At 36.6% G+C, this 27,689-nt stretch overlaps 2 protein-coding genes across 6 annotated transcripts in view; one reads left to right on the forward strand and one right to left on the reverse strand.

Moving 5' to 3' along the window:
- Positions 1–1,961: 1,961 nt before the first annotated feature.
- On the reverse strand, positions 1,962–17,226 carry NDUFB5 (NADH:ubiquinone oxidoreductase subunit B5). Its single transcript, XM_022571605.2, has 6 exons — positions 17,072–17,226; positions 9,827–9,915; positions 8,507–8,573; positions 7,653–7,714; positions 6,475–6,581; positions 1,962–2,649 (listed from the first exon to the last, which is right to left on the reverse strand). The coding sequence occupies exons 1-6, from the start codon at positions 17,193–17,195 to the stop codon at positions 2,529–2,531; spliced, it is 570 nt and encodes a 189-aa protein (XP_022427313.1). The 5' UTR covers positions 17,196–17,226; the 3' UTR covers positions 1,962–2,528.
- Positions 17,227–17,350: 124 nt separating this feature from the next.
- MRPL47 (mitochondrial ribosomal protein L47) overlaps positions 17,351–27,689 on the forward strand; it is a 32,914-nt gene continuing 22,575 nt past the window's right edge. For 3 of the 5 annotated variants that reach the window (XM_022571633.2, XM_089910813.1, XM_089910815.1), the window contains exons 1-4: positions 17,351–17,490; positions 20,550–20,701; positions 21,252–21,312; positions 24,187–24,283. In XM_022571633.2, coding sequence (XP_022427341.1) covers positions 17,366–17,490; positions 20,550–20,701; positions 21,252–21,312; positions 24,187–24,283 — 435 coding nt within the window. In that variant the 5' untranslated portion in view covers positions 17,351–17,365. The remainder of the gene's footprint in view (positions 17,491–20,549; positions 20,702–21,251; positions 21,313–24,186; positions 24,284–27,689) is intronic. The other 2 variants (XM_089910814.1, XM_089910816.1) reach the window with 2 other exon arrangements.

A 27,689-nucleotide genomic window follows, 5' to 3' on the forward strand; every position in this document is an offset into this window, starting at 1 on the left:
CAATCTTTAGTTGACAGAGAGAACTTTATCACCTATTACTTAACCAGTGTAGTAGGCACTTTACATGCATCATCCCAGTGATCCTCACAATACTACCGTGGGATGAAGAGCGTAATCCCCATTTTAGAAATAGGGCTTAAAGCAGTGAAGTTTTCTCAATATGAGATAGAGGGAAGATTAAATATAAAGTTCCTAATATGTCTGGCACATGCAGCAGATACCAAATAGATAGTAGTCATTATTATTGTCATAGTGTTTGGCAAGCTCAGAATTTAGTCTGAAGTCTGCTCAGTTCAATCCCATGTCTTTATAGAACACCATGCTGGGTCCTATAGAATTACAGAAAAAGAAAAAAGATAATTTAAAGATAACTCAAAATTCATGTTAAATCCATGAATCATTAACTCAATAGATCTTTACTCAGTGCTTGCTATGTTCCAGATGCTATGGAATGAGCATCCAATCATTCCATGTACCCTTAGTCTAGCTCAGGATGCCACAGGTTGCTACAGTGCCCTGTTCTTCCCCAGCACATGTAATCTGATTTAATGCCTATCATCTGTGCTGAGGAGTGTGCTCTGGGGGAAACATGTCCTGTGACAACCACTTGACCTCCGGTATGCATCTTAGTGACCAGTAGAGTTTTACTAACGTTTCCCTCCAAGAAACACTTTCAAACTTTTTTTTAAAACCTCTCCATTATATATATATGATCCCAGCTATGCTAAAAAAAAAAAAAAATTAAAGGAAATTTCTCAGATTTCTTTATGACTGGTGGGATTTCTAGTATTTCTTGTAACACTTTCCATATATATATATTTTTTATAAATTTATTTTATTTTTGGCTGTGTTGGGTCTTCGTTGCAGTGCGTGGGCTTCTCATTGCGGTGGCTTCTCTTGTTGTGGAGCACGGGCTCTATGCGCACAGGCTTCAGTAGTTGTGGCACGCGGGGTCACTAGTTGTGGCTCATGGGCTCTAGAGCACAGGCTCAGTAGTTGTGGTGCACGGGCTTAGTTGCTCCGTGGCATGTGGGATCTTCCCGGATCAGGGCTCGAACCCGTGTCCCCTGCATTGGCAGACGGATTCTTAACCACTGCATCAACAAGGAAGTCCCACACTTTCCATATTTTCTATGTTGTTTTTGTATATAATAATAGAAAGAAGAAAATAAAGTAAAACCTACTGGTGTTGAAAAATAACGTGTGAAGTCTAACAATATTGAATGTAAATGTACATAGGTGTAGCATCATTTACAATGACCACTGACAAGACCTATCTGCTTCCATTCTCCTTCCCCTTCTCCTACAAAACCAAATGGTTCGTGCAAGCAGGGGTTCAGGGACAGCATGTCCTTCTCTCAAATACTTTGGCAGCATTATGAGGTGGTAATTGCATAGGGAATCCTCAAAACAAAATCTGGAAGCAGCTGGGCGAGACAGCCCTCTTCTGGGGAAATAAGAAAATGCCATCACCCCAAAGGATGTTGGCTGGATTGTAAAGGGCATTTAGGGCCCTTAAGGCACAAGGGCATTCAAAAGGTATTCGCTGAGAATAATGAATTTTTGAAGCTAAAAGGTTATTTTGGAAGTTGAAGCATAAATGTTTATTTTTGTAAATATTGAGCATGTGTTTAAAATTTCTTAGCCTCAATTTCTCATCTGTAAAATGCAGAAAATGACCTCATAAGGTCATTTTGAAAATAATGTGAATAAATGCAGTTATTCAGCATAGTGCTCAGCAGAGAGTAAATGCTTAATAAATGACAGTCATTATTTTAACTCTTACTCATTTCATAATCTTTACAGTAATCATTTTACCTTGTGGAACTTCTCCAGTGTTTACAAAAAAGGACTCTAAGGAATCTGAGATATTGCATCTAAGAAAAATGAACATGTGTGTGTATATACATTTTAAAAGAACGATTTATGGCTAAAAAACATGAAAACATTGAACTTTGAGATCTCTTCACTGAAAAATTGTTTATTAAGGTGTTAATGTTTTATATAATTGGTTCAATATTTATATAATTTAAAATTCTGAGTTGCCCTTGAATAATCCACATATCTACAATACTCACATGTATATAAACTACATATTTCCTGATATTTAACATAGACTTCTCTAACTTCCATTTATCAGACAAATAAAACATTAATCTTTCAAACCTACACCTTTAGGAGTTCACAAATTCCTACTTCTTTGAGTTTTTTTTTATTATACTTAAACATTCTTAAAAGAGGAAGCTGAAAGCCCCAAACCAAAAGCCTTAATCTGCCTTTCACAATATATATGTGTATCAAATCATCATGATGTACACTTTAAATATCTTACAACTTTGTGAATGACACCTCAATAAAGCTGGAAAAAAAAATGAAATCACACACAAAAAAGCCTTAATCTGAACCAATGTTGAGAAATGGAGCAACGAATAGGATCTTTTATTCATCACACAGAAAAAATACAGAATATATCTAGTAATTTAGTATTGCCTAAAGAGAATATACTTTGTATTTAGAGAAATAAAAGATTAGTTGTCAGGAGTTGCTTTTGCAGAATGATCAATAAGTGTCTTATCAATGGTCAGATACTGATACCAGGGACCATCGCCTCTTGTACGCATTAGACTTCGTACTTCCATCTCCTTTAACCTGTAACAAACAGAATGGTGATGTTGTGACTACAGCATTTCCAATTATAAAGTTAATGAATTATCTCCATAAAGAACAACAACTTGCGAGTCTTGCTTTTATGTAAAATATAATGTCCCTCCACAGATCCATATGTATGCATATATCTGATAGGTACCTATAAGCAAAATTTGGGACTTATTTTGGCTTTTATTATCTTGCTTATGTAGTTAGCCAATGAATATTGTTTTTAATCACCCAAGCATCACTTGAATTGATAATCAATTCTCTCCTCCTGTCCCTGCTCTTTGTCTGGACAGATCACTTTCACTTGAATAGTGATAATGCATTTCCTGTCTTCTTGCCTTTTAAATGTTAAGAGAGTCATTTATACAGAACGCCTACTATTATCACCACATATTGTGCCAAGTGCTAGAAATTAAAAGGGAACAAGCCTTCCTGGAGGAGCTCACATCCCCTGTCTATACTGGCTGCCAATCACCATTAGGACAGAAAACTTCTTGAAAGAAGAGACGGTAACTTATTCACCAGCCACCAGCATCACACTGAGCCTGGTCGACAATCCATATTTGTAAAGAAAAGAAAAAAGAAAAACCAGGATTAAGAAAAACATTCTCTGACTCTAAGATCTACTTATTTGTCCTCATCCTTCTTCACAAACTGAATAATCTCTATTTTAGAAAGATACTTTCCTTATTCCACAGCCAAGCCTTTGCACAAAACTACCACGCATTCCTGGAATAATCCCTTCTCCATCAAGCCTTTTACTTTCCGTTTTTGTAGACTACATACTAACTTTTTATGACTGGAAATCTGTCACAGTTAAATGATTCACTTTATTAACCTTAACCAGTTTACCAACCCTATCTATGACAGATAATATACCTTTGTGATAGTGTATATAAGAGAATACATTTATCTTTTTTTTTTAGGGTTAAATATCAACCTTTTTCTTTTCTACTCTTTACAATAATCTAAAATGCAAGTAATTAATATATTCATCACAGGGGACTGGTTAAATAAATTATTGTTCACCCATATAATGGACAACGTATGCACCTGTTAAAAAGAATGAGGGAAATCTATATATAGTAACATGGAAGGAGAGGACAGATATATCATTAGGTTGAAAAAGCAAGGTATAAAATGAGTCTGTGTGGCATCTTCCCATTTCATTAAAAAGCAGAGAAAATCATTTATGCTATGTATATGTACACATGTACAGAGTATTAAAAATTCTGTAGGACCAAAAATAAATTATCTCTGGGGGAATCAATTACGTAAGACACTCCCTTCCTATTTTATACCTTTCCTTTAAGCTTCAGTTTTCCAAATACCTAAACATATATTTTTAAAAATGTGTAGGTACTCCCCATTCCATTCTCACACTTGCATCTTTCTTTTAGGAGTAAAAGTCAGGGTCCTGTTTTAGTTTTTTTAAAAATATTTATTTATTTAGGCTGCTCCAGGTCTTAGTTGCAGCACACGGGATCTTCATTGCTGCGTGTGAGATCTTTTTAGTTGCGGCATGCGGACTCTCAGTTGCGGCACGCGTGCAGGATCTAGTTCCCCGACCTGGGACTGAACCCAGGCCCCCTGCATTGGTAGCGCGGAGTCCGACCCACTGGACCACCAGAGGAGTCCCCTATTTTTGTTTTTATTTTTACTTTGTTTTGTTTTGAAATTGTTTGGGATTGTTATATGTCTAAGAAATTTTGTAATCTGATGTTTTATCAAAGGTATATGTCTGAAGTTCAAAAATGTCCAAAGCTAACTAAGTATGAGGCATAATGCTATTCCATGCTCTTAAATACTTAATGACAGTTTTATATGGTAACTACACATACATGTAATTACATATCTACAAAACAAGCCAATCATATGTTCATTTAATCATTTAAATAGTTTTCAATATCATAGCAATTTTTGTAAACTACAAAATTAGAGCAGAATGAACAGAAAGCAGATCAATGGTAGCCTGGGGCCAAGAGTAAGGGATGGGGATTGACTGAAGGGACAGGAAAGAAACTCACTAGGTGATCATAATGACCTCGATAGTGGTGGTTACAGTTATATATTTTGTCAAAACCCACTGAACTTAATGGGTACTTTTGATTGTATGTAAACCTCATTCCAAACACCAAAATAAATCTCAGAAAAGATCATATTTAAAAGTAGAAAAAGAAAATATGAGTGAACATTAAAAAATAATTTTGGGGCTTCCCTGGTGGCGCAGTGGTTGAGAGTCCACCTGCCGATGCAGGGGACACGGGTTCGTGCCCCAGTCCGGGAAGATCCCACATGCCACCGAGTGGCTGGGCCCGTGAGCCGTGGCCCCTGAGCCTGCGCGTCCGGAGCCTGTGCTCCGCAACGGGAGAGGCCACAGCAGTGAGAGGCCTGCGTACAGCAAAAAAAAAAAAAATTTTGGACTTGTGTATTTATTTATTTTATTATTATCAGAGACCTATATATGACACAAAATTCCAGAAGCTAAAGAAAAAGACTGACAAGCTTGACAATCATTAAATGAGTAAATATATTAAAAGCAATTAAAGCATCAGTACACAGTAAGTGTTCAAAAACATATTAGCTACTACTGCATTTTTGTTATCTGAAACATAAAAACACTAAGTTGCAAAAAAATTCTACACTGTCAGAAGACAAATGACAAGCTAGGAAAACATATCTGCAACAAAAACAAAAGGGGCTATTTTAATCAATGCACAAATTAATAGAAAATGGGCAATTTATGAAAAAGAAATATAAACAACCAATAGATATATGAAAAAATGCTCAACTTTGCCAAAAAATACAAAATTGAAATGATGAGATAACATTTTTCAACTGTCTTATCAGCAAAAATGTTTAGGTTTGATAAATTCCTTTACTGGGAAAGGTATGGAGAAACAGAATTATCCTGTATTGGTGACAGAAAAGACCACTGGTACAACTTTTTAAAGAAGAGTTTGACAAAAGCTATCTAAAATTTAAAGCATAACATTTGGTTTATCAGTGCCACTGCTAGGAATTTATATTCCAGATACACTGAATAAATATGCAAAAATATATGAGGATATTCACCACAGCACAATGTATAATTATCAAAAAACTTGGAAAGAGCCTAAGTACCAACAATAGGTCCCCCACCGGTTAAAAAAATTAAGACATATCCATCCAGTGCAGCCATTAAAAAGAATAGAGTATATGCTATTACCGAAAGATCAAGATACAGTTGGCCCTATCTATCTTCGGAGGGCCAACTGTTCTATACCATTTTATATAGGGACTTGAGCATCCTCAGACTGGTATCTACTGGAGGTCCTGGAACAATCCTCCTCAGTTACCAAGGAATGACTGTATATTTACATGAAAGGAAGACAAGGTGCAGAACAGTGCTGATAACAGGATTCCATTTGTGTTAATATATTTTGTAAATGATATATAAAAAATATATTTTTAATGCATAAAATATAAGAGATCATTAAATAGTAGTCACCTCTAAGGATGACACTGGGTGTAAGAAGAAAGGAAACTGGGTGGGGGAGGGGAAGGAGAGGGCTACCTTGCACTTAAAAGAGTCAGGACATTTCAAAAAAGAATTCTTTTTAATCTGACAGATATTATCTCCTAATAGCCTTCTAGTCTCCAACTCATAATCTCCTCTCTAAACAGGCTAATTCTCTCTCCATCTTCACCGTTTTACACAGAGCATCCTACACTGTTGAAATAGTTTTATTAAATTTCTTCCTGTGGTTTGCAACTGTAGGAAAGGATTTTCTTCCCTGCACTCCAACCCCTGCCCTTTTTTTTTTTTTTTTTTTTTACCGTAATTCAGCCTTTTCAGCTTCAACTTGAAGGACAGCCATTGTTCTTTCATAATTCTTTTCAGGACTATCAAAGAAAGTTCGGGCAATCCATCTTGATATAGGATGCTACAAGAGAAAATGTGTTTAAAATTAGTGTCTGAAAAGTACTTTGCTTTTCCAGTTTACTATTCTCCTAAAATGACCATCTCAGGTAAATCAATAACACTTTTACGTATCAACCACTTTATATATTTTTCAAATAATTTTAATTTGTTCGGTAGATACTACCTTTGTCCTCATTTATAGACGAGCAAATTTCACAACGTTGTACAGTTACTAGGTTGCAGCATCTGCACTCAGGCCAGGTCTGTCTGACTCTAAAACCTGTGCTCTTTCCTATTATACTACACTATAAGTATCTTAACTGGCAGATTTTGGAGCCAAACCCGGGGTCTGGTGATCTCAAAATGGCGCTCTTTCCACCAGTCAGCCAAGATAAACTAATTATATGGCTTACCTTAAGATTTAATAATGAAGTATTTCTTTTCTAAAATATAATTCATTCAGATAATAAAACATGATAAGATATACTGTAATCAAGGCCATCTCACTAAAACACTTGTAAAGACAAGTAACAGAATTAATTTTGGGTTTTAGTAGCCATGACAGTATGGTAAAATGACTAATTAACAGTGCAGGCTCTGGAGTCAAGACTGCCTGGGTTCAAATACTGACCCTATCCCTTAGACAGAGCACTTAACCTCTTTTAAGCGTCAGCTTCCTCATCTCTAAAGCAGAAATAATAATAGTACCATTTACATGGAATGAGATAGTATTTTCAAAACACTTATCATAGTGCCTGCTACACAGTGGGTGTTCAATAAATGACAGCTAGCATTAGTATCAGTACAGTTTTCCCTATGGCATAGAATGTAGGATAAATTCTGACAGTCAGAATTTACTCTCTAGGTTGAGAACACAGTGCAGAGTCAGTCTTTAAAAAACCATAAAGCTTAAGGTAATAAAACAATGCAGAAAATTACCAAAAGTTACTTATAAAAAGTGAGCACAAAATGTATCATTTACTTGTTATAAAAAATTGAATACAAAACTATACCACAATTGCTAAATTAAGATATTAAGCAGTACATTGACAAGACACCTAACTGAAAATAACTTTCAGTGACCTATACCAACCTTGAAATATTCCCAGTGCTCTGGGGTATAGCCTTCTGGAATTTCTGCTAACTCAGCTTCACCTAATAAGAGAAAACAGTGATATTCAACTTTAGTATCAGGAGTTTATAATGTTAATTCTTCACTATTTAAGTAAAAAACCAACCTCTTGTGATTTTAAAGAACCTTTTGTTTTGTAGCAATGAAGATATCTAATATTTTAAATTCACTTCAAGCTGGTGGAAAATCATTCATTAGATATTTTTTAGATGTCTTCTATGTGTAATGCATTGTGTATAGGCATTATATGAGGGTTCTCGTTTTGTTTTTATATAGTGTAAGAAGATATAATAAAAGACATACTATTCCTCTGGTTTTCCTTAAACATCCTAGACAAAATATTTAGGATTCAAGATGTTAGAAGTACTGTGAGCAGAATTTCCCAGGAGACCTAATAGTTACTATCATTCACAAATCTATTCTTTTTTGGAAGATTATAACTTTATATGTTCCAGGATGGATAAAAAAAGTTCTTCCATCCCTCAGCCTCTTTTCCACCTCTATCTCTTTCTATTTTCCTTATTCAGACTTCTCAAAGCTGGTTTTGGGAAATGAGAAAGAGGAAGAAGACAGGCCTTTTATGTGGCCTATAGAGTCAGTGACCTTAAAGGTTTTTGGAGAAAACAAAAAGTTAAAAAAAGAACCACTGTGTGCTATTGCAGATTAAGATTTGGTTATTTTAAAATAAATTCTCATGTTTATGTTTATTTTATTATTTGAAGAACTTTCCCTTATAATATCCATAATTCCTTTTTTATATTAATGTACACAGGTTTTAAAAATTTACTAATTTAGTTGGTGGGGGAGATACTTACCAATGAATACATTCACCAGAGTTATGCCAATTGCTACTGGAATCCCAGTCAACAAAATGTAGAATCTCTGTTAAGATTAAAAAAAAAAAAAAAAAAAAAAAAGTTTTCACATAACCATTTCCTAACTCCTTTCCTCACACTCAAACTGCCCTCATTACATGATTTCCTTATATTTCTTATAACATAAACTTGCCAAATTGGAGATGCTGTATAAAATTATTTATTTCTGTAATTTCTTTTGCTCTAGCTTTTAGATGCCTATATTTAGTGTCAAAAATGAAAGAAGAAAGCAAAGACTAATTGTATAAGTATAAAACAATATATATTTAAGTGATTTTTCATTTTTGGTTAAAGCAATGTCATAAAAGAAGTTTTTATGTTAAGAATAAAAGTGTAAGAAGATGAGGGCGATTTCTGGAGTTTGAGTTGGTCATCACAAGAAAAGTAGGAGCTCAACCATGGAGATGGAGAGGGCATTAAGCACAATGGACAGGCAAGGGAAGGTCTAGAGGGCAGCCAGTGGGTCACAGCTTTAGGAACAGTGGCAGAGTCCAGTCTTCCACCTTCTAAGTCTCTACTTTTCTTTACAGAGTCTTGAGATACAAACATGCAGTCAATGCCCTGCTTCACTCTCTGAAATCAAAGTTCCTAAACAACAAAGGAATAAAAAATCACATCCCAAAATAATGGAGTTACATATTTAAAGAAGTCCTTCAATGAGTTCTTTGTTAATTTAAAGAATATATTAGTAATATAAATAATTATCCCCAAATGAATCCATTTTCAGTTTTATAATTTATAGATTTTTCTTTTGGTCAGGGAACACAGATGATTTCAAAACACCATAATCTTGAGAAGAAAGGAATGTTTCAATTTTTACCTCCAATATGCATGAATTCTCTTTTTGAAGAAGGAAAGGTTCACTAATTTAAAAATAAATTCAGTGGGCTTCCCTGGTGGTGCAGTGGTTGAGAGTCCACCTGCGATGCAGGGGACGCAGGTTCGTGCCCCGGTCCGGGAGGATCCCGCATGCCGCGGAGCAGCTAGGTCCCTGAGCCATGGCCGCTAAGCCTGCGCGTCCGGAGCCTGTGCTCCGCAACGGGAGAGGCCACAACAGTGAGAGGCCCGCGTACCGCAAAAAATAAAAAAAATAAATTCAGTAACAAACCAGACCTTACTACTCAATCTCAATATCTTTTTGAGAAAAGGAATATGAATTTACAAAAAAAAAATCTTTTATAAAATGAAAGATGTTTTCTAAACAGGAAAAAAATTTCCTATTTATATGTAAAGAGTTTAGTTCAACAAGTTTTAACTCACCATTAATTTCAAAAAACGTCTGTCATAGAATCCAGAAGGCTTGATGATAAACAGTCTTTTCCCATGGTCTCCACTGTGTCGCACAGGAGCTGGAAATATTAAATAACCCCGTTATATACAAGGTTTATAAGGATATACTGTTATATTTTGAGATAAAAGTCAGACTATACGAAGACGTACATGCATAAATGTTTAATATGAATTAAAATAAAGCATCCCTTCCAAAAAATATATATACATATATATATACGATTAAGATAAAAAAATACATGCTTCTTTATTTGAGTACTAAAGGCAGGGAATACTAGGATATCTTTAAACAGAGATTGATGTACTGTTCTAAACTACAGCTCTCCTCATTTTTATTCAACATATTCATCAATATTTTCATCATTTTTATTCATCAATATTCAAGATATTGATATTTATTGAAGAAATATCTAAATGATTATTTGAATTTGTTTCAGTAGCAGGCAGGGAGATCAGATACTCTTGGTGGGCTACGTACCTTTGTTTACCTCTGCAATAAATATTTGCTAATGCTGCAAAAGAAATTAATTTAAATTGCGTCATATGATGAGGCAACATACATTAGGGACTTGATGCAAAATAAATGGAAAGATATTTTTTCAATATCTCTCTAGCAGGAATTTGAACTTGTTCAAAAGAACACACTCTAATATGTCTTGATAAAATCCCTTTATAAGCCATTTCTTCTTTTTTCTTAGTTGATATAATAATTTAATAATTATTATATTACATAATTATTTATTATAAATTTTACAAAAATTTATATTTTACAAAATATATTACAAAATTTTACAAAAAATTTTTGTAAAAAATAATTTACAATGTGTTTGTTTCTGGTGTACAGCAAAGTGATTCAGTTATAAATATATATATTCCTTTTCATATTCTTCTCCATCATAGTTTATTACAAGATACTGAATATAGTTCCCTTCGCTATACAGTAGGACCTTGTTGTTTATTTTATATATAGAGTTTGTATCTGCTAATCCCAAACTCCTAATTTATCCCCCTCCCCTTGCTTTCCCTTTTGGTAACCATAAGTTTGTTTTCTATGTCTATGAGTCTGTTTCTCTTTTGCAAAAGTTCATTTGTATCATATTTTAGATTCCACATGTAAGTGATATATAATATTTGTGTTTCTCTGTATGACTTACTTCACTTAGTATGATAATCTCTAGGTCCATCCATGTTGCTGCAAATGCGTAAGCCATTTCTTATTGTAAATATCCTTCTCTTCAAATCCTCTCCCAGACGGTATTTTATCAAGACTTGCTGAAGATAAACTGAGGCAAAACTCTCACTCTTGGATCTGCTTTCTACGCGATTTTCCTTTCTTGGAAGTCTGGAAGGATCACTATGGCCACTCTAAGCCCTTTCTGCTAAAAGCAGGAAAGGCTCTAACATTACTGAGAAACTAAGGGTTACTATGCTTCTGCTCTGTAACCGCATTCAAGGGAATTTCCCATGAGTCATTGCTGAATAAAAAACTAACTTCCCATTAAAGGAATTTTAATCATAATAGATGTCAGAAAGATTTGTATCCTTTGTTCAAGCTTAAATGTCAAGAATGACCTCCCCTCTCCTGAAATCTATTCTTTAGGCCCAGGTGACATCTCATCCTCCAAGAAATCAACATGCTTCCCAACCAGATGAGAGCTCTCCTACCTCTGAACTGCTTGCTGTATATTCTACTGATGTGTAAACTTGCTTTCACTGCCCCCACTGAAATATAAGTGTCTCGAAGGCAGGAACTGTCTTAAATTTTGATACCACCTGCAGCAGCCTGCAATGAATTTAGGAGGTTAATTCACAAGAGAATTAGAAGCTGGCACAAGTTTACTAAGTATAAATCATCTACTAAGGCTTCTAAAATAACAAGAGAATTTGGCAAGGTAAGTATGTATTTCTGCAAATCATTTGAAAGATACAGTAGAAATTTCTGTGGACTAGATGAAAAAAATGGGCTGGATAACAGTACAAACCACTAATTAATTCAATAAATATTTCAGTGCCTACTATGTACAGGTCTTATGCTAGGTCTATAGTATAAGAGGGATTTAGATTCTGCTGGGAGGAAAAAATAGATAATTACAAATCTATATTGTAAAAGACAACAATGGAAAGAAACAGGATGTAGTGTCAGAAAAGAAAAGGCTCAGAAGTAAAGCCCCTCTTTAGACAGGCTGGTGGAGTTGGGGAGGTATGAGGAAGGCACATTATAAACTGAGAGAAGTAGCAAGTTAGAAGAAATCTGTAATGGGTAATTGGTTGATTGATTATACCCAAAAGGTGCTGATTACTTAATGCAGTAACCTGCCAAAGGGCTCTCTCACAATTTCTATGAATGGCCTGAGTGTGGTGGAGATGGTATTCCTGATGATACAGAGCTACTGCTACAAAAGTGGCTACTACACTAATGATGAAATAGGATCCCCCCAAAAGTCCTCCTACACACTTACAAAAGGCTTGAATCTAAAAGGATTAAGTATAGTAAGTGGAAAGTCCTACTTGAACACTCCAGAAGTTTAGTGGCTCACAAACTTAAGAAAAGTCACTGGTGGGAGTTCCCTGGTGGCCTAATGGTTAGGATTCTGGGCTTTCACTGCCATGGCCCAGGTTCAATCCCTGGTCGGGGAATTGAGATCCCGCAAGCTGCGTGGCGTGGCCAAAAACAAAAAAAGAAAAAGTCATTGGTGTCATGTGGATGTGGTTACCAAAAAATCCCAAAGGTAATCCAATCTTAATCTGATGTACCAGAAATACAGGGTCAAAACAGAAGGAGCCCTCCACCTCCATGTCTTTCCAGACCTGAGGAAGTGTGTCCATCCCAGAGTACACTGTTTTAGAGGGACAATCTGGAGCACGTCCTAAGTTAAGCAACCAGGACGGCAAACAACCTGGAAATTGACCTACTGAAACTGAAAGAACTGAAGCTGACTGGCCTACAAAAAAGAAGTCAGGATAGAGACCAGAGAAGTGCCTTTAAATAGCTGAAGGCTGTCCAATGACAAAGGCTTACACTATTCTGCGCTGACCTGAAAGGAAGAACTAGGATCAATGTGCGAAAGAGAAATTTTTGGCTTAATACAAGGAAGAAGTTTCTAACAATTTTGAAAATAAAATGGTTGAAAATAAAATTGGACTGCCTCCCCAGTCCCCATTATGGAGTTATTCGAGTATCACTAATGGAATGTAACAAGGATTAGCATACTACAGGGGGTGGCCTATAAGATTTCTAAGGTCCTTTCCCTCAAAGAATCTGAATAGATGGCCTCTCTTAGAATAAAAAGACGTACCTTTCCTACTGATCAATCTCAATGGTTTCCTTCCAACACCAAGAACTCTTTCCTGCTTTCAGGTCTTTGCACTTAACCTTCCTCTTTGCTTGGAAGCTTTTCCTCAGGCTCTTTGAATGGCTAGCTCCTCACCCCATCCTTCAGAGGTAAGATCAAATGTTACCTCCTCAAAGAAGTTTTCTCTGACTACCCTATATCCACAGCTGGTCTCCCACTTATTCTCCTTAATATCATTTGGTTATTTCCTCTAGAACAATAAGCACTAAGCTGAATCATTCAGTAGTGTATCTCCAGTGCACTTTAGTGTCTGCCACATGGTAGGAACTCCATAAATATTGTTGAATTTACATTTCTTAAGTAAATTTAATGTTGGTAGGGGATGTTTCTTTAGTCCCTGAAAGTAAATCTTCTCAGAAGAGACAGTATACTCCCAACTTTCCCTTTCAATCAGACGGACAGACAGACACACACAGAGAGAAACACGTAAGGATTAAACTCTATGTGGGGTTTTAGGGACAACTGATTGCAAATGACAGTATTAGTAGATGTGGAAAGTGTAACAAACAAAAAAAAACTATGGAAGAAAGCTTGAGCTGGCTGCATTCTAGCAATATTAAACAGTTAGTAATGTGAACTTCTTGCTTTCTTTACATATAATTACCCTACTGTTAAACAACAATTATTCATGCCATTAAATGTGTTAGGTAACTGTTATACTATTAACTGTTCCAAAGGATATTTCATAGCACTAAACTCTTTTCAAACTTCTGAGCCTTCATGATTTGTTGTTGTAGTAGGGCCATCTGCTTACAATCTAAAATTATTAGAGTGAACATTGCTTACAACCAGGTGACTGCCAGGATTTCTGGAACTCAATCCTTCTGCCACAAAAAGAGGCATTTTCCTCCACTCTCTACAGCCTGGAATGTCTCAATTAAGGTACTCAGTAATTACGTGGAACTAAGGTTTCACTAACCAATTTTTTTTAATGCAAATAACTTCAGGAAAGTTATGCTTTGGACAATTGTGGTACTTGTGAGGATCAAATAAGATAATATCAGATTTTTTTGTGTCTCCAAGACAACACCCAAAATTGGTCATTTTCTTTCCCTCATTCTCAGACCATTCCCAGTTAATGGCACCACCAACTCAATTACCCAGGCTAAAAAATCTCAGTCATCTTCCTGTGCCTCATTCATCAGCTGTCAAGGCCTCTTGATCCTAAAATTCAAACTTTCCGTTTCTCTCCAAGACCTTTTCACCTCAGTGGCTTAAGAAATCAACATGCCTGATAAGCCATCCAATATTCAGAAGCATCTTCCTAAAACATACTACTGATGCTGCTCTTCCGCTAAAATACTCTCGGGTGCCTACAAAATCGTTAAGATACTTTGGCTTTGTATTCAGTCCCTCCCCTAATTAGGTCCTAACTTCTCTTTTTTTAACCTTCTCTCTCAACACCTACCTATCCCAAGAGCCCCATATTCAGATATATCTGAAAACATATCCTTTACTTTTCCATCAATTGCACCTGTTAAAACTATCCCTAGAATCCAGTTAACATGCCTCATCATCCATGTCTGAATTAAGCCACACTACTTCGTTTAATACTCTTCTCAGGTTTTAAAGCCATAATTATATGCACATCAGCCTTCAACATAAAAGTTCTCTGCAGCTGAGGGGAGAACTTAAGCTTATTTCTAGAATCCCTTGATGTTTGACATTTAATAAGTAATTAAACAGAATACTTTTATCTGCTTATTTTCTGAGAAAGGTTTTCACTGAGAGTGATTGATGAGAACATGACAGTACTAGATGTTTAAGGTGAGACCACAGGGCCCTGTAGAAGGTAATGCCCAGTGCTGTAGATTTTTCCCACTCACTCTTTACCACTACCTTTGAGGTAAGTTAAAATTATCACCCTCTTTTTAGAAACAAAACAAAACAGTTCTTATGGTAAGAGACAAGTTCATTCAAAATGACATTTCTAGAAAGATGCAAAATTATGCAGAAACACATTTCAGGGTTATAAATATTTGTCAGTGGGAAAGAGATTAGTTTTATTTTATTTCCCTGTCAACAGAAAATAAGCACACTTGTAATAAAATCCTCTTTTCTTTCTAAATCCTCTTTTTTAACGATGAAGAAATGCAGGTTTGGGGCAATTAAGTGCCTTCCACTTAGCTTCCCAGATGTGATGACCCAAGCTCACAGAGTTACTAAACTCTGGAGCTAGGATTTAAACCTAGGTGGTCTATATCCAGAGGAAACAAAACCAGACAAGGTTCTCTCCTCTGTTGGATCTTACGTTCTCCTAGAGGCAGCCATAAACAATAATATAAAACAGATTACAACCTTTCATTCCACAGTGATAGATTAGGTTTCACATGCAAAATACCTTTGAAAGCAGGTACACTGCTGAAACACAGTAACCTCACTATAGCTATCACATCCTTTCCTGCTTCCAGTGGAAAGGGTGTAGATTACCTGCGAGGATCCTTCCAGAACCCCAAGAATGGGGAATAGTGTATAAATGGGATCTAGGGGAGAAATTTTACCTCAGTTTATCTCCAGGTAGGCATGATAAAGTACTATGGGGGGAGGGGGTATTTGAAGAGGATATTTGTAATCAGAAATGGCTTACAAAGGAATTTTATCAAAGAATGTAAGCACATGTAGTTTTGTAACAGGTTCAAATTCCTGCCGGAAATTTGTTCAATGCCACTTTTTTTCCTTTCCATTTTTCCAGCAAGTCCCTCATGGCATCAGTGTATAATGCCTCATCATGTGAAGTGACATAATTCAAATTAAATTGGGAGAAGAGCAGTAAACAGAAAAAGATATTTTTAAGTTGGAGAAGAATCTTTTGGGCTTTAAATTTCACTTCCTCTGTATCTACTTGTATTGCATAGGACAAATCGCTTACAGTATATTTTTGATCAAGAGGATTAAATGAATACCTTTAATATCTTAGAATGGTGCCTGGCACATAATGTGTGCTCAATAAATGTTAGCTCCCATTATTATTATTCACTTAATACAGTAGTGCATTATTTTTGTAATAATTGAGTCACAGTTTCCTCATCTGTAAAATGGGGTAACACTGTACTCACTTTGCAGAATCCAAAAGGGAATAAAGCAGACTGAATACAAAGCATTTGATGCTTTGCTATTATGATTATTCATTCCCCTAGAGTTCAATCCACAGTCTCCAAGAGGCTCCAAATAATCCTCCCATGACTGCACTGACTTTCCTAAGACCTAGGAACTTTTTCTTCATAGGTCCCTTCCTCTCTAAGAAGACATTAAAAATAATTATTTTATGATTCCGTTGATATAAAACGAATACAATTCAGGCTGCATTCAGCATCACATATGCATTAACATTATAGCCCTTTTCCTTCTGATTTTAAAAGAAATTTAAATTAAAACATTTTCGTGGACACCTAAAAGTATCATGAAGGCACTGTGCCTAGCAGATGAGTTAGCCCTGAGCCTCTCCACCTGGCCATATATCAGTATTATTACTTAGCATCAGCGGGCTCCTCAGCAACATGACTTCCCACCTTGTGAGATTAAAACGTACCGCAGGTGGAACATACAAAGAATCTTGGTGCCTGAGAGACATGGGTCTCAGCTCTTTGCCTTTCTAACATCAGCTTCATCCGCAAATTACCACCAACAGGATAGGTGAATGACAAAGCGTCTCACAAATTCTAATTCATTACTTAAACACGATCGATTTGATTACTCCAGGAAAACCCTCAGTCTCCTCACATAGCCCATGCTCCGTCTCTCAAGTCCCAAGTCCTCAATTTCTCCCAGCTCTCTCCGGATTCCACCAAGGTCACCCGGGAAGAGTCCTCCATCTCTCCTCCCGCGTTTCTTGATAGCGCTTTCTCCCAAAGCCAGTACCCACCGACAGTCTTCGGAAAGTCACGGGTGAGGAAGCCCCCGAATACAAGTCTAGTGTCAAGGCGGCGGCCAGACAGAGCAGCCACTGCAGAGACCGAAGCCCGCTGTAATAAACTCATGGCCGCCATGGCTACTACGGGCAAGAGAAGAGCGGGCAAATGTAACGGGAGCCGAGAGAGCCAATTTCTCAAGGAGGGCGAAGCCGGAAAGTGGCCATGTTGAGTGAGGGCAAAGCCAATTCCTGTTCTCGTCATCCGGTCGGCGTGAGACGCCGGAAGTGACATCATCGTTGGCGGAAATGCGGTTTGCTTACTTATGCGGGAAAATGGCTGCCGCCAGTTTGGCTGTTTTCTGCCGGAGAGTGTCGGCGGCCCTGAAGGCTTCCAGGTCGTTAATAAGTCCTCAGGCCCCTGCTAGCACAAGGTAAGTGATGTGAGGAGTAGGTCTGTCCACTTCAACTTTGGTTCTTGTTTGGTTGGCGAGATACTGAGAAACACTTAGGGATGGAAAGGCCTCTGGGATGGCTGGGCCCGAACCCACCTCCGTGAGGAGCGAGTAACCTTGGAGAAGTCCCCCACCTGCGACATTTCCGTATCTTCCTCAAACATTTTGTTGCCACCTACTGTGGACCAGGCAGTCGTGGGGTCTGTAGAAAACCAGTATTTGTTGAACTAAACCTAGAGGTGCGGAAGCATCCTGTTCGGCTGGGTGAGTTGGAAAAAACTTCACTGAAGAGCTTTTGGCTGTGGAACTGAAGGCTGTGTCAGATTTGGATGGATTTAAAAAGGGGTGGGAGGGTGTACGCCCAGAGTCTGTCAAAAAGAGATTGTTCAGTAAATGTTGAGTGCATAAATGAAGGTAGCCAAATGAAGGTAGTCATTTTTTTTTTTAAAGGAAGTAATGTATGTGCTCTTGAATCCAGCACATTTATTGGGCATCTCTCAGATATAGTGAACTTAAATTAACCTCAGAGATAAGCAATTTTTTTGGTTTGTTTTTTGCAGAGGTTCAGGGGTTGTAACTGGAAAAGTAGCAAACTTGAATTAATCGTCTCTTCCATCTCATCATCGTTTTTCCTTAAAAAAAAAATTCTGGATTTTTATCATTACTGTTGAATAAATATCTGTTCATTTACAGACACTTTGGAAAATAGGGTAAAGTGCTTTGAAGAAGAAAATAAACATCAACTATGGTTTTACCATTCAGAGATAAACAGATTTTCTTCTATTCTTTTTAACTTTGAATATATAGACATACATGAGATTTTAAAATAAAATCAGGATAATATTTACGTATATGCATTTTTGTGTTCTACCCTTGTTTCTCCAACTTTTTATTTTAAAAAATTTCAAACCAAAAGGAAAGTTGTAAGAGTAGTACAAAGAATAACCGTATACTCTGCACCTATGTTAACCAATCCTCAGCATTTTGTCACCTTTTCTATACTTTTTATATCCATGCCTTTATTTTTCTGAACTATTTGAGGCATGTCAGAATTGCAGACATCATGACACTTCAGCATATATCTCCTAAGAACAAGAACATTGTCTTTTTTTTTTTAATTAATTAATTTATTTATTTTTGGCTGTGTTGGGTCTTCATTGCTGTGCACGGGCTTTCTCTAGTTGCGGCGAGCAGGGGCTACTACTTGTTGTGGTGCGCAGGCTTCTCATTGCAGTGGTTTCTCTTGTTGCGGGGCACGGGCTCTAGGTGCGTGGGCTTCAGTAGTTGTAGCATGCGGACTCAGTAGTTGTGGCTCGCAGGCTCTAGAGCACAGGCTCAGTAGTTGTGGCACACGGGCTTAGTTGCTCCGTGGCATGTGGGATCTTCCCTGACCAGGGCTCGAACCCGTGTCCCCTGCATTGGCAGGCGGATTCTTAACGACTGCGCCACCAGGGAAGTCCCAAGAACGCTGTCTTAACCACAATACTGCAATGATCACACTGGGGAATTTTTTTTTCTTTCTTAATTTTTAATTCAGAGTCCAGTCAATGAACATTTATCCTGTTAATTGTCGTGTATCATTAGTCTTCTTTAATCCAGAATGGTTCGTTTTTTCTCTTTCATGATATTGACATTTTTAATAAGGTCAGCATTTTTAGAATATTCCTTCATTTGGATTTGTCTGATTGTTTCCTCATGATTAGATTCACGTTAAATTTTTCTAGGTAGGAATACAACATTTGTTATACACTTCATTATTGTATTTTATTTCTCCAGGTCATTAAATATTCTTTATAAACATGACTTTTAGATTACTGCATAATAGATTATCATACAGATGCACAATAATGTTTTTAACCATTCCCCAGTTGCACATTTACATTATTATCAGCTTTTTGATATCATATATAACGCTTTAATGGACTTTTTAAAAGTATAATTGACTTAAAATATTCTGTTAGTTTCAGGTGTACAACATAGTGATTCTATATTTTTATACATTACAAAATGATCACCACAATAGACACTTTGATTTATCAATTCCCATCTATGATAATTTGTCTTTTTTTAAAAAAATTTATTTATTTTTTATTTATTTGGTTGCATCAAGTCTTAGTTGTGGCAGGCAGGCTCCTTAATTGTGGCTCGAGGGCTCCTTAGTTGTAACATGTGTGGGCTCCTTGGTTGTGGCATGTGAACTCTTAGTTGCAGCATGCATGTGGGATCTAGTTCCCAGACCCAGACCCCCTGCATTGGGAGCTTGGAGTCTTAACCACTGTGCCACCAGGGGAGTCCCTCTGATAATTTCTTTAGTTGAAATTTCTAAATTCAGTGGAATTACTGGGTTAAAGGAGGAAGCATTGGGGTCTCTGATGTGTTGCAAAATTAAAGTTCAGAATGTTTTTATCTGCTTATATGCCCACTAGCCACATATGAAGGACTTAAAAATGTTACCTTAAAATATAATTATGTCGGGCTTCCCTGGTGGCGCAGTGGTTGGGAATCCGCCTGCCAAGGCAGGGGACACGGGTTTGAACCCTGGTCCGGGAAGCTCCCACATGCCGTGGAGCAACTAAGCTCGTGCGCCACAACTGCTGGGCCTGCGCTCTGGAGCCCGCGAGCCACAACTCCTGAGGTCTGGGTGCCTGGAGCCCGTGCTGTGCAACGGGAGAGGCCACCTCAATGGGAAGCCCGTGCGCTGCAACGAAGAGTGGCCCCTGCTCACCGCCAACTAGAGAAAACCCGTGCACAGCAACAGAGACCCAATGCAGCCAAAAATAAATAAATTAAATAAATAAATTTTAAAAAATACCTTTAAAATATATAATTATGTCAATATATTGGCTCTGAAGTTACAGGATAGCAACATATATAATGGCATGTTAAAAATAATTTCTAAAGCATTTTATGAGTTTATCATTTCTTGGGCAGAAACCCCAAGTTGGTTTTTTGACATTGTAGATGAGGAAATGATTCCGTTTATTGCTTATAAAATCCAAATGTTGTGAAACTTGAATCACTTGTTTATATATGTTCAGTTGCAGGTTTTCTCTTTGTCTGTTGACTAAGAATACACCAAATGTCACATCTTTTCATCAGTGTAGATTACTTCATACCACATTGTCTAGGAGAGGACTGGAAGAATTTTTTGATGACCCAAAGAATTGGGGGGAAGAAAAAGTGAAATCTGGTGAGATATTTGGGTTGACCTATATTAAATAATTTTATTGAACCCTCTGTCATTTTGGGATTATTTATCCAGTTTGGGAATTACTTAAGTGTTTCCTTTTTTGATTTCCTTTGGGAATGTCTATTAGAGAAGATTAGAAGGACAGTATAATAGTAGAGTTAACTGTTCCTTGGAAGGTTGGCAAAAGGTTTAGAAGAGGAGTAGGATGAAATTAACTAAAGTGCGGTTTGGGGTTTGTTTTACATTTCATTTTTTTAGAGATAGTTGAATATTAATTTATAATGATACTAAGTATTTTGACATTAGACTGTGAAGGTACGTTCTATACTAATAATAACAGTTTTTGAATGCTATTGCTAGTCACATTACTAATATTTTCATATGTGTTATCTAATTTAATCACAAATCCTAATTATATATTGTACTATAATATAATAAAGCTATTAACACATTTTATAGATAAGGAAACAGGTTTAGAGAGGTTAAGTAATTTGCCAAAGGGCATGTAGCTAGAAAATTATTTCATGTTATGAATTTATCATTTTAATAGGAGCTTCATGGACCTGTCAGCAATTAAGGAACAAAAGTAATGAAGATTTACATAAACTTTGGTAAGTATACTGAGTACATTAACATCTAAGTGTTTGAAGCAGTTATAGTATAATAATGAGGTATAAACTTTATCTGATGTAAGAAATTAAGTAAAGTGATTTATAGTACTGTTTTGTGTTATATAAGATCATTAAAATTTTTATAAGTACTACAGAGGTTAAATTACATTATGACAGATGTATCAGAGTTCTTAAATAGTTGGGAGTTTAGAAATTTTACTGTAACTGCTACCAGTCATACTACCACTTTTATACTAAGAATTTCAAGAAACTAATAAAGCAAAATGGGGATGAGTTGGTCACATTTAGGTCTTCTTCCTTTTTATTACCTTTTGCATGGTCTGGACGCTTTAGCTTTTTTGCTTTGAGGAAGAGTATTGGAGGGTGCACTTAATTGGAAATTTGGGTAGGTTTTTCTGGCAGATTCTCCTGATAAATTAGAAAGAATTGAGAGGATTTAAGACAGATTTGCATTGTATATATACATATATAAATTGAAGTATAATTGACATAACATTGTGTTAGTTTCAGATGTGCAGTGTAATGGTTCAATATTTGTATATATTGTAAAATGATCACAATAAGTCCAGTTAATATCTGTCACCATATATAGTTACAAAAAGTTTTTTTTCCTTGTGGTGAGAATTTTCAAGATCCATTCTCTGAGGTACTTTCAAATACGCAGTACAGTATTATTGACTATAGTCACCATTGCCGTATATAACATCCCCATGACTTTTTCCTTTTATAACTGGGAATTTGTACCTTTTGACCCACCTATCCCCCTACATTAATCGACTATATTTAGCCCAGAGATATGTTTGTTTGGGCTGTGCTGTGTTTTAAAAATTGGGAAGTTTCACACAAAAATAAGGATTTCTGGCTCCTCTTGAATAATCAGACCTGTGATGTTGCAACACTGAACCTGCATTTTTACATGGTGACAGTTGGCTGGTCTAAATGGAGCAGTGCATACCACTTCTTACCCATCTTGTTGTTCTTTCACCATGCTCCCTTCACTCATAATTACTATTTGTCCAGGCACTGTAGTAGGCATTTAAAGTTTTATCCCTTGATTTAAAAGGTTATCTTTCATGGCAGATTAAAGAACTGTAAAATGCTTATAAAACCACTAATATTACAGGCTTATTTATGTGATACAATAAGAAATATATATTTTGTCTTTGTCTCTGATCGCTTAACACACAGCTTCTAAATCCCTTGGAATTGCCTGAGTGATATGAGTGTCTTCTAATCAGGCAGCTCTTGGGGGTGGGGGCTGGGGGGTATTGTTGTGTAGCTTCAGGATAGAGGCTGATTGCCAGAAAGGCCAAGGTGTGATTAGCAGATAGAGCATTCAGCCTCACCACCACCCCCACTTTTGGGGAGGGAGAGGGACTAGAGATCGAGTTCAGTCACCAGTGGCCAGTGATTTAATCAATCATGCCTGCATAATGACACCTCCATAATAAACCCTAAACAACTAGGTTTGGAGAGCTTCCAGGTTGGTAAGTACATGGAAGTTCTGGGAGGGTGGTGTGCCTTGAGAAGGCATGGAAGCTTTGCACCCCTTCCCCATATCTTGTCCTGTGCATCTCTTCCATCTGGCTGTTTCTGAGTTGTATCCTTTATAATAAACCAGTAAGAGAGTAAAGTGCTTTCTTGAATTCTGTGAGCTATTCTATCAAATTATCAAACCCATGGACAAGGTTGTTGGAACCCCCAGTTTGTAGCTGGTCAGTCAGATATGTGGGAGGCCTGGAAATTGCTGTTGGCATCTGAAGTGGGGGGCAGTCTTTCTTGTGGGACTGAACACTTAAATCTGTGGAATCTGGCTCTGACTTCAGGTAGTTAGTGTCAGGGAGATGGAAAAGACAACATGTTACTGTCAGGAGAGAAAAACCCCTCATTTGGTGTCAGAAGTGTTATGTTTAAAACAGCACAGATTCATGGTAAAAAATACGTTGTTTTAAAGCATGTTTACTGTTGGTTATTTGTAAAGGGATAGTTAAGGCAGTTTCAATATTCATCCTGGCTAAAGCCAAATAGTTTATCTTCTGCCACTCCTTCCCCCCAAATTCTCTTCTTCCATACCCAAAAGTACCCCAATTCCTTTGTTTCATTTTCTTTGCCCTCCACATTTATTTCCTTTCCTTTCTTCCAGCTCTGATTCTCAATCAAACTTATTTATTCACAAAAGTCACACTTGAGCTTTACCACCTCAGTGTTTTGATTTCAGTGATTTGATTGTGTTTGCTTTGGTTTCCTTTCCAGCCTAACATACCCCATCTCTATGAAGCTTTCGTTGATCATCTTAGCCAGAAGGAATGTCTCATCTCTCCCACTTAATTCTCCTGGTAGTTGTTGTCTATACCACTGAGTATACCACACCACATTTCAGTTGTGGAGGGAGGGTTTTCCACCCAGGGAGTTCAGGATTTGAATCTTGAATTAGGCATGTGCCCCCCGAAACCTTACTTCTCTTAGCTTTAGTTTCTTCATTTAGAATGTGTAAATAGTTCCAGCTTCAGAATTGTTGTGAGAATTCAGTGAAATAAATGTATATATGTGCTTATTTAGCACATTGCCTGGTGTATAACAGGAACTGAATAAGTGTTATTTATCTTCCATCCTCTCTCTCCACTTGGAATGTAGGGACTACGTTTTATACTTTTTTGTAACTCTTCTGACACTTAATGCAGTATGTGGCACATGGAAAATTTGTTGAACAAACGAGTAAGAATAGATATAGCTCTATATAAAGGATTATTCTAAAGGACTTTTGAGTACAGATCATTAATTTTGATGTCAAAAAATCACAGTTTTATTAATATAAGCACAGAATAGCATTACAAGCTCTGTTTTTTGATATAGGTATGTTCTCCTGAAAGAAAGAAACATGCTCCTAACTCTAGAACAGGAGGCTAAGCGGCAGAGATTGCCAATGCCAAGTCCGGAGCGGTTAGAAAAGGTGAGATTTGTGGGAGGCTGGAGACTGCTGAGTGTGGGATAAAAGCTAAAAGGTGTGAGTGTATGGTTCCTATAATTCTTGGCAAGTAGATTTCTTTCTTTCTATTTCTGCTTGATTTTTAGAAAATTACAGAGCTATGCAACTATCACTACTATCTAATTTAGAACATTTCCATCACTCCAAAAAGAAATCTCATGCCCATCTACAGTCACTCCCATTCCTACCTACAGCCCTCAGCCTATGTGTGGACATATGTTTTTATTTATCTTGGGTAGATACCTAGGAGTAAAACTGCTGTGTTGTTTGGTAAATCTGTGTTTGAAATTTTAGGAAACAGCCCAACCGTTTTCTAAAGTACCTGCACTATTTTACATTTCTAGTTCTGGTTTAGCTACTTCTGTACCAACTAGGTCAGATTTGTTTAATGCTTTTTTTTTAATTGATGTAAAACACCCATAACAAAATTTATCATCTTAACCTTTTTAAGTGTACAGTTTTTTAATTAAAGCATAGTTAATTTATAAAATTGTGTTAGTTTCAGGTGTACAGCATAGTGATTCAGTTTTATATATATGTATTTTTTTCCAGATTGTTTTCCAATATAGGTATTACAAGATATTGAACATAATTCCCTGTGCTGTGCAGTAAATCCTTGTTGCTTATCTATTTTATGTATAGTAGTTTCTGTCTGTTAATTCCATATTCCTAATTTATCCTTCCCCCACTCCCTCTCCTCTTTGGTAACCATATGTTTTTTTTCTATGTCTGTGAGTCTGTTTCTGTTTTGTATATAGATTCATTTGTATCTCTTTTTTTTTAGATTCAGCATATAAACGATATCATATGATATTGATCTTTCTCTGTCTGACTTCACTAAGTATAATATTCTCTAGGTTCATCCATGTTGCTGCAAATGGCAGTATTTCATTCCTTATTGTGTCTGAGTAATATTCCAGTGGGGGTGTGTGTGTGTGTGTGTGTGTGTATGTATGTATGTATGTATATACCTGTGTGTGTGTATATATACACCACATCTTCCTAAGCCAATTGTCTGTTCATGGGCCCTTCAGTTGTTTCCATGTCTTGGCTGTTGTAAATAGTGCTGCTGTGAACATTGGGATGCATGTATCTCTCCAAATTCGAGTTTTTCTTTTTTCCAGAAATATACCAAGGAGTGGGATTGCTGGATCATATGGTAGCACTATTTTTAGTTTTTAAAGGAAAATTTTCTGTAGTGGCTGCACCAATTTACATTCCCACCAAAAGTGCAGAAGGGTTCCCTTTTCTCCACACCTTCTCCAGTATTTATTATTTGTAGACATTTTGATGATAGCCATTCTGACCAGTGTGAGGTGATATCTCATTTGGTTTTGATTTGCATTTCTTCAATAATTAGAGATGTTGAGCATCTTTTCGTGTGGCTGTTGGCCATCTGTATGTCTTTGGGGAAATGTCTATTTAGGTCTTCTGCCCATTTTTTGATTAGGTTGTTTGTTTTTTCAATATTGAGTTGTATGAGCTGTTTGTGTATTTTGGATATTAACCTCTTGTCAGTCGCATCATTTACAAATATTTTCTCCTGTTCCATATGTTGTCTTTTCATTTTGTTGATGGTTTCCTTTGCTGTGCAAAAGCTTTTATATTTTGATTATGTCCCATTTGTTTAGTTTTGCTTTTATTTCCTTTGCTTTGGGAGACTGATCTAAGAAAATATTGCTATGATTTATGTCTAAGAACATTTTGTCTATGTTCTCTTCTAGGAGTTTTATGGTGTCATGTCTTATATTTAGGCCTTTAAACCATTTTGAGTTTATTTTTTCATATGGCATAAGGGAGTGTTCTAATTTATTGATTTACATGTGGCTGTCCAGCTTTCCCAACACCACTTGCTGAGGAGATTCTTTTCTCCATTGTATAGTCTTGCCTCCTTTGTCTAAGATTAATTGACCATAGGTGCGTGGGTTTATTTCTGGGCTCTCTATTCTGTTCCATGGATCTGTCTCTTTGTGCCAGTACCATAGTGTTTTGATAACTGTAGTTTTGTAGTATAGTCTGAAGTTGTAGATTAATTGACTGTAGGTGCATGGGTTTATTTTTGGACTCTCTATTCTGTTCCATTGATTTATATGTCTGTTTTTGTGCCAATGCCACTGTGTTTGGATTACTGTAGTTTTGTAGTATAGTCTGAAGTTTGGAAGGGTTGTACCTTCAGCTTTGTTCCTTTTTTCTCAGGATTGCTTTGGCAATTCTGGGCCTTTTGTGGTTCCATATAAATTTTAGGATTATTTGTTCTAGTTCTGTGAAAACTGTCATGAGTATTTTGATAGGGGTTGTGTTAAATCTGTAGATTCCTTTGGGTAGTATGGCTATTTTAACAGTATTATGTCTTCCAGTCCAAGGGCATAAGGTATCTTTTCATTTCTTTGAATCATCTTCAGTTTCCTTTATCAGTGTTTTATAGTTTTCAGTGTATAGGTCTTTCACCTTGATTAAGTTTATTCCTAGGCTTTGTTTTTTTGACACAATTAAAAAAATTTTTCTTAACTTTGTGATATTTCATTTTTAGTGTAAAAAAATGCAACAGATTTCTGTATATTAATTTTATATCCTGTTACCTTGCTGAATTCATTTATTAGTTCTTGTATGGAGACTTCAGAGTTCTCTATATAGAGTATCATGTCATATGCAAATAGTGACAGTGTTACTTCTTCCCTTCCAATTTGGATACCTTTTATTTCTTTTTCTTTTCTGATTGCTGAGACTGGGACGTCCAATACTACGTACTACGTTGAAAAGAAGTGGTGAGAGTGGGCATCTTTATTCCTGAATTTAGCAGGAAGGCTTTCAGCTTTTCACCATTGAGTATTATGCTGGCTGTGGGTTTGTCGTAAAGGGCTTTTATTATGTTGAGATATGTTCCCTCTCTGCCCACTTTGGTGAGAGCTTTTAACATGAATGGATGTTGAATTTTGTCAAATGCTTTTTGTGCATCTATTGAGATGGTTGCTCATGTGCTTTTTATCTTTCCTTTTGTTAATGTGGTGTATCACATTGATTGATTTGCCTATGTTGAACCATCCTTGTGACCCTGGAGTGAATCCAACATGATCATGGTGTATGATCCTTTTTAAGTATTGCTGGATTTAGTTTGCTGATATTTTATTGAAATTTTGTGTGTCTGTATCATCAAAGGTGTTGACCTGTAATTTTCTATTTTTTTGTAGTGTCTTTGTCTGGTGTTGGTATCAATCAGGCTACTGGTGGCTTCATAGAATATCTTTGGGAGTGTTCCCACCTCTTCCGTCTTTTGGAATAGTTTGAGAAGGTTTGGTATAAATATGTAAGTTCTTTGTATGTTTGATAGAATTCCCCAGTGAAGCAGTTGGTCCTGGACTCTTGTTTGCAG

This window comes from Delphinapterus leucas, chromosome 4, assembly GCF_059928025.1.
Source record: "Delphinapterus leucas isolate spDelLeu-1000000601 "Yukka" chromosome 4, BTC_Dleu_Yukka2, whole genome shotgun sequence".
In the NCBI taxonomy this organism is placed as follows: domain Eukaryota; kingdom Metazoa; phylum Chordata; class Mammalia; order Artiodactyla; family Monodontidae; genus Delphinapterus; species Delphinapterus leucas.

Excerpts from the sequence above, each read along its gene's own strand:
- NDUFB5 (XM_022571605.2), bottom strand. The coding sequence starts at position 17,195 with ATGGCGGCCATGAGTTTATTACAGCGGGCTTCGGTCTCTGCAGTGGCT. Across the intron at positions 8,574-9,826 it reads GACGTTTTTTGAAATTAATG|AGATTCTACATTTTGTTGAC; the intron begins GTGAGTTAAAAC and ends TAATCTTAACAG. Across the intron at positions 6,582-7,652 it reads AGCACTGGGAATATTTCAAG|CATCCTATATCAAGATGGAT; the intron begins GTTGGTATAGGT and ends TTTCTCTTGTAG.